The sequence below is a fragment of the Homalodisca vitripennis genome, unplaced genomic scaffold, assembly GCF_021130785.1.
Source record: "Homalodisca vitripennis isolate AUS2020 unplaced genomic scaffold, UT_GWSS_2.1 ScUCBcl_3022;HRSCAF=8264, whole genome shotgun sequence".
Taxonomy (NCBI): Eukaryota; Metazoa; Arthropoda; class Insecta; order Hemiptera; family Cicadellidae; genus Homalodisca; species Homalodisca vitripennis.
In genome coordinates, this window is record NW_025779129.1 from 9,229 (window position 1) to 16,249 (window position 7,021).

Consider the following 7,021-nt stretch of genomic DNA (forward strand, 5'->3'; position numbering starts at 1 on the left):
ACTTTTCAAGTTATGTAACGATACCAAAGCAAAAAGGAAGGAATACAAGATTTTAAATTCGAACATGAGGGTCGTATTAATTTTAGATATAGTAAGCATCTCTACCCCAAAGTTGTAAGTGGGATAAACCAGAATGGTCAATGCTAGCTTTGTATTTTGTTGTTGTAAACTTGGTGCAAAATCTGGTAGATAGTTTATAAATACCAGTACAATTCCTTTCTTATTTAGTTCCTTTTCCCTCTTTTATTATGTTTATGTTTCCCGAAATAGAAACAAAACGACAGAGCTGCTTACCTTTGGCTTAGCTGGTGTCAGTGAGGTGCGGGGAGCTGTGATGTGAAGGAGGGGAAACCATGTAGTGGCTGAACTGCTGAGAGCTAGTACACTGGGCTGTTTCACTTGAGTGGCTGGAACACTGCTTGGCCCGTAGATGTTCCGGGACACACCCAGCAATGCCTAAACAATAAAACTATATGGTCCGCAAAACCATGTGGGTGAACTGCTGAGAGCTAGTACACTGGGCTGTTCACTTGAGTGGCTGGACACTGCTTGGCCCGTAGATGTTCCGGACACACCCAGCAATGCCTACACAATAAAACTATATGGACCACGCAAACCATGTGGGTGAAACTGCTGAGAGCTAGTACACTGGGCTGTTCACTTGAGTGGCTGGACACTGCTTGGCCCGTAGATGTTCCGGACACACCCAGCAATGGCCTAAACAATAAAACTATATGGACCCGCAAACCATGTGGGTGAACTGCTGAGAGCTAGTACACTGGGCTGTTTCACTTGAGTGGCTGGACACTGCTTGGCCCGTAGATGTTCCGGACACACCCAGCAATGCCTACACAATAAAACTATATGGACCCGCAAACCATGTGGGTGAACTGCTGAGAAGCTAGTACACTGGGCTGTTCACTTGAGTGGCTGGACACTGCTTGGCCCGTAGATGATCCGGACACACCCAGCAAGACTTACACAATAAAACTTTGCGGACCCGAAAAACCTATGTAGTGGGCTGAACTGCTGAGAGCTAGTACACTGGGCTGTTCACTTGAGTGGCTGGACACTGCTTGGTCCGTAGATGTTGTGAACACACCCAGCAGGGCTTACACAATAAAACTTTGCGGACCCGAAACCATGTAGTGGCTGGCTAAACTGCTGAGAGCTAGTACACTGGGGCTGTTCATTTGAGTGGCTGGACACTGCTTGGTCCGTAGATGTTGTGAAACACACCCAGCAGGGCTTACACAATAAAACTTTGTGGACCCAAAACCATGTAGTGGCTTAAACTTGCTGAGAGCTAGTACACTGGGCTGTTCACCGCTTTGTTTCGTTAAATGTTGTGAACACACCCAGCAAGACTTACACAATAAAACTTTACAAACCCAAGCTTAAAACAATCAATACCCATGAAAGTAGCATGGGTAAGATTGTTTGGGGTAAGCTCTCATATGTTACTCTCCTCATTAACCCCAGACCATCAAAACTACAAACAGGAGAAAGTTTAGCAAGTTTGCCCATCTGGCACTTATTGCTTGCAAAACTTCAGTTACAAAACATTTTACAGCTTGTCATTCATATCCAATATCAGAGGTGCTGAATATTGTAGACCCACAGATGTCAGCTTTTTTTACTCTACATTGGTTTCTACTGATTTAGGCAGTATTTTATAAATATAATAATTAAAATATTAAATAATACAAATGGTGATCAAAGAGTAATATTTAAATTGGAAATAAGACAGTTTTATTCAATGTATACGATGAAATAGAGAAAAAGTGTTGCTGTGCTGCTAACAGGTCACACAATTACTAGTAAAATGGTCAGTATTTGAAGGTACTCTATATGAATTTTTTTAACTTTTTACTACTTTGCAATATCTAATCATATATGTGTGTGAACGGGTTTATACAGTCTAAGTAAAAAAGTATGGATACACTCTGTTTGATTTTTGTGGATAAAGATGGAGGGATGGAACTCGGGACACCTTTCTAGGAAATAGAAGTGAACGTTTTTTAGTCACTGTTACAACTTTGCCGGGCACAAAATTTAAAAGGTAGGAATTTCAAAAGGGGAGGTGACCTTTTGTTGACTTATCCAGCTAAAGCAGACTAGCCATTACCCTCTTTGATCTTAACACAATACAGCAGAACAGAAGTACTGCTTCTGGACGAACACTATAATATTGTCTAAACGTGTTTGTTATTTATTCAATTTTTACTAATCCCAGACTAGATTACTAAACAATTGTTATCTCATCATAGATGAACTCTTCTGGAGTTTGCTATCCCACTCTTATCCCTTCAATGCACTATTTAATTTGAACTGAAACACCCCTAAGTGGCCCACTTAATTTCTTGTTTTTCACAGTTTTGTGACAACATTACCTATACATGCATTAAATGATTTTCTGTTAGGCCTATACTTGTAAAAGTGATTGTATTGCTAAAACATAAGTATACCCATACAAACATGTACAAAAATACCATTACAAAATTTTTTTAAGACATGTTTAATGGAAGTTACTTGCTTTAATTACATTAGAAATTTGCAACTGTGTGATATGGTCTTGAAGCAGTCCTCTAGGCATAGGCCAGCCTCACATTGGGGACACCAGTAGATTGTGTCCCTTCTTCTGCCATGTTTGTAGCAAACCACACATCTCCTTTGAGGCTTTGCTTTTTTCCCAGTTGGTGGAATCTTTTCAATAAAATGTCTTTTAGTTAGGCACATTTGGTGGAGGCTCAGTGGATGGGTCTGCCCTGAACTGTTCTTGGTACCTCTTGTTGAAATCTTTCCAAAATTTCTTTTACTAGGCCTAATCTAAATGTTAAGTGATCAATATTGTTGTGTTTTGACTTTCCAAATTATGTATGAGTTCAGAATTGTAATGTTTAGCATACGCTTGAAGACTTTCATGTACCATTTAGTACCTCTTTTCCTTTCCAGTAGATAGTTCTCTAGCATTTGATCTCTAAGGTCCACACCCCCCATATTCTTATTATATTCTACTACAAAACCAAACATAACCAAACAAATAAACAGCTAAACACAAACAATAACATCGTCATGCCAGCAGACAAAGTCGTTTCACAGTCAATTGCGTAGTTAGAAACAGCTGACAGCAAGCGCCACCTTGATCGATGTTTTTCGTCTACTATAAACTACATGTTGAACGGCTTTCGATACATAGGTATCGATACACCGATAGTTCATTTCATCATCTTTCCAACGATGTATAACTCGAATGTATTACACCGAAAATAACCGAAATGTATTCGTTATAAGATCGGACTGCGCCATGCATACAGCGTACGTCGCGGGCCGAGTTCAGCGGAAAACACTAGATGGTACGGCGTACGTCGCGGTCCGTCGAAGGGTTAACCCCATGCACTCAAAGGCAGTATTTATAACTTGTCCTTGGAGCTCATATGGCCAGCTCTACTGGCAGCTGTCATTTTGTCCAGAAGCGTGGATTCATTTTTGCCGTAATTTTATCTCAGCTTGTATGTCCAGCTGTACTGGCCAAGATATAAAACATCCATAGCTCGTAAGGATAGCACCACAGGTCACTTAAACATAGCAGTTATTTTATAATATTCTCTTTGTTTTATAATGAATGGTGAGTGCTGAAACCTATTGAGCAACTTTATTTTAAAATAATTTTTACGTAAAGCAGTAAATTTTAAATTATCCTATAATTTTCTAAGTATTGACTGTGCAAATAAGACGATGCGCGTAGTGAGCCTATACAATGAAGTGATAGAAGGGATAAAAAACCTACAAAATTTTACTAGAAGACGTGTACTAACTATTCTTGACTACACATAGGTATGTATTATTAAGTTTGTATTCCACAAAAAATTTAAAGACTGAGAAAACCGTAAAATAGTTCATGTCTAAGTATAACATAACTGTAAAGGCCCATTTTATAAAGTTTTATTTATATACCTTTGTTAACTATATACATATAAGATTTAAATTTCCAAAATGTATGTTTATTCTTTGTATTAGAAAGATTCATTCAAAATAAATTTCAAATTATTTTTCATTTCTTTCATTAAACATTTTAAATTATTATACAAATAACGTGGAGGAAAGTGAAAAATTCTGATCTGGGAAAGCAAACAACATATATGGCCGTCGAGCTGTCAGTAAAAGTAACACGGCCATCTGTACTGGCCATACGAGTTGCGAGGACAAACTACAGCAAAACTAACACGAACTGTCCACCAACCTTGGTGTGGCCAGTGCTGCTGGCCTTTCGAGCGCAAAAGGTTAAGATAATTTACTTCTAAAGATAACTCTCAATGAATTATAAATAAACTTTATCAATACAAACTAAACCTAAAATTGTATAACTAATTCCAATGGTAATATCAGTTTTTGTGCACTCCTTTGAAATTCTCATAACATTTCTCAATTTAAAAAAGTGCCTCTAAAATTTGACAAAATAACGTAAAATGTCAATATGTGAAATTTAATAATCTTCATTGGTTACACAATTTTTACAACATTAATTTATTTTTTCAACACAGTTATTATGAACTTAACTGAAATACAGTTCTAACCTTTGCTCTTCTACACATCAATGTAGGCAGTAATCTCAATGGTATGAAGTTTTGCTATCGTAACCTCAATAACACTGTCTCAAATTCTCAACATTCTCAGATTTTGAGATGCATGTTATGGAAGTACGATTGTCATTTCTCATTGATGGAAAATACTTAAAATATATGTATAAATTTTTTATATAATAACTACTTATATTTGCAATAAATCTTTTAATCATACCTGAGTTTGAAATGCTGTTCTTTTCACATTGTCATTTATATATGGCATGAATACATTGAGATCAAACGGATCAATTTTAGACTCCACTTTCAATATTACATCTTGACACTTCTCTTTAAAATCCTGTAATCAAACAAGAATATTAGAGCATGTAACATTATTTTAAATGTTCTTGAGTTATGACAATTGAGATAGAACATTGGTTCCTTTAGTAGCACGTCATGAGTACACTTATTGTCAGTTTGTTTAGCTCAGAAGCTAAAGTGATAACCCAATTTTCAATATAGTGTTTAGTATAGCGTCAATGTTTTACTGTTTGTTTTCTGAACTTTATGCAATGCCAGGATCAAGTAGGGATTAGGATAATGAATGTTGTTTTTCAATGAACTAGAGCCAAGTGAGTCAGAAATGTCCAGTGGCAAGCGTCATTGGTAGGAACCTTGACTGTGCAAAACTCAAGGTAACTACTCATCCACATAAGGGTGGGCAGAAGGGAACGACAGTGGAGGGAGAAGATATGGTTTACAATCCAAAATCGACTCGCTTCGCGTGGCTGCAACAATGATAGGAATCTTAACTATGCACAACTCAAGGTGTCTCTTCATCCATATTGAGGGCGGTCAGAAGGGAACTACAGTGAGGAAGAAGATATGGTTTACAATCCACAAATTACTCCCTTCTTGAGTTCATAAGAAAAACCTTACAGTGAGCAGAATGAGCCTTTGGTACCTTTACCTGGCAACAAACAAAGCAATTTACTGACCTTAACTTGATCAGACCAGACTCCTAATGCAGAAAATAGATCATGCTACAAATGTGATGCTTGACATGTTTTGTTGTTACCAAATTCAATGCCTACTTCCAGAATAATATCAATAAATGGAGGATCTTACAGTATAAGAATTTAGGCAATTTATTTGAGTGATTTATTACATGAGGACACTGTAATGTCCCAAGACAAATAGAAAGTGAGGGTGTGGGACTGTTATATAGTGACTGTTTTATTAACAAATTAAATGAATGTGAAATCAAATAAGTTAAAATTCAGGGTTTCAAATTTTGAAGTGTTAGAATTTTTATAGGCTAATATTAATCCATGGATGCACCAGTTATTTATTATAATAGTTAAATATTTGTTCTGTACATGTAAATGTCTTACAGCTTTAGATAACAATATTCATTCAATACACACATTGTCTAGAGCTGCATGTTAGTTCTCATAATATAACTCCTCTCATACTTCCAATAGTTTTTATAGAAGGCTTAGTACAAACAAAACATGTGGTAAATAACCAATGAATACAATTTGTTACTTGATCAAAGATCAAAAATAGAAATAATTTGTTTTAAACTAAAATACATTAATTGTTAATACATATAACACCCAGTTTTATTTTTAATTTTACCTTATTGCTGATTGAGTTAAAAAGACAAGCAATATATTTTACATCCAACAGCATCTGCCAGATATTGTGTTTGTGTTAGACTTTGTTGGAGGTTTTCGTTGTATTTACCAAGAATACAGATGAGTACATTACCCACAAGCTGCTCGGATATCTGTCTGCAACAAAAGTAAACCATTCATAAGTTATATTTCAAATAAGAGTGTTCACTTTCAAAACATTGTAAGTTAAATACAAAAGTACCACAAATAAAAAATCGTATATTATTTAAAGCCTGAATGGGTTGATTCCTCTATTTTTAGTGGTATTGAATTGGACCACTGCTGTTTTCACTTGATTTTAATAACCTATATATTTTCAGATTGCTTTATATGAAATAATAAAATCAAAACAAGTACTTAAAATACCCTAGGAAAGTCACGATTTTACAATATCATGACTAATAAAGTGTTCCAAAGCCGAATCTCGAATCCACTGAATTTTCAAATAAGTCCATAATAATACCTGATTAGCACTACACAAATTATAGATCGCTAAAGTGTGTTTATTATCATAATTATTTCTATATGGAAAAATTTAGATAGATAACCAAGGTAACAAATTGGTATAGATTTATCCTAATAATATTATAAATGCAAAAGTGCATTAGCTTGTTTGTTTTGTTTTCACGCATAAACTATTCAACCAATTGCACTAAAAATTGTATATGGACATTCTTACGGTCCCTGGGATGAATATAGGCCTATTCTTATTTGGAAAATCCCTCCAAGCTATTCGCCACTGCTTTCTAAATTAGTCAAATATACTAACAAACTTTT

General features: G+C 35.8%; 1 protein-coding gene across 1 annotated transcript; it reads right to left on the minus strand.

Annotated features, from left to right (window-relative positions):
• Positions 1 to 294: 294 nt before the first annotated feature.
• Positions 295 to 6,260, minus strand: LOC124372369 (conserved oligomeric Golgi complex subunit 1-like; the record flags this gene model as incomplete). The annotated part of the gene is made up of 4 exons (XM_046830754.1): positions 6,207 to 6,260; positions 4,798 to 4,923; positions 879 to 974; positions 295 to 456 (listed from the first exon to the last, which is right to left on the minus strand). Coding segments are annotated over exons 1-4 (438 nt in total), but the record flags the coding sequence as incomplete, so codon positions are not given.
• Between the last annotated feature and the right edge of the window lie 761 nt (positions 6,261 to 7,021).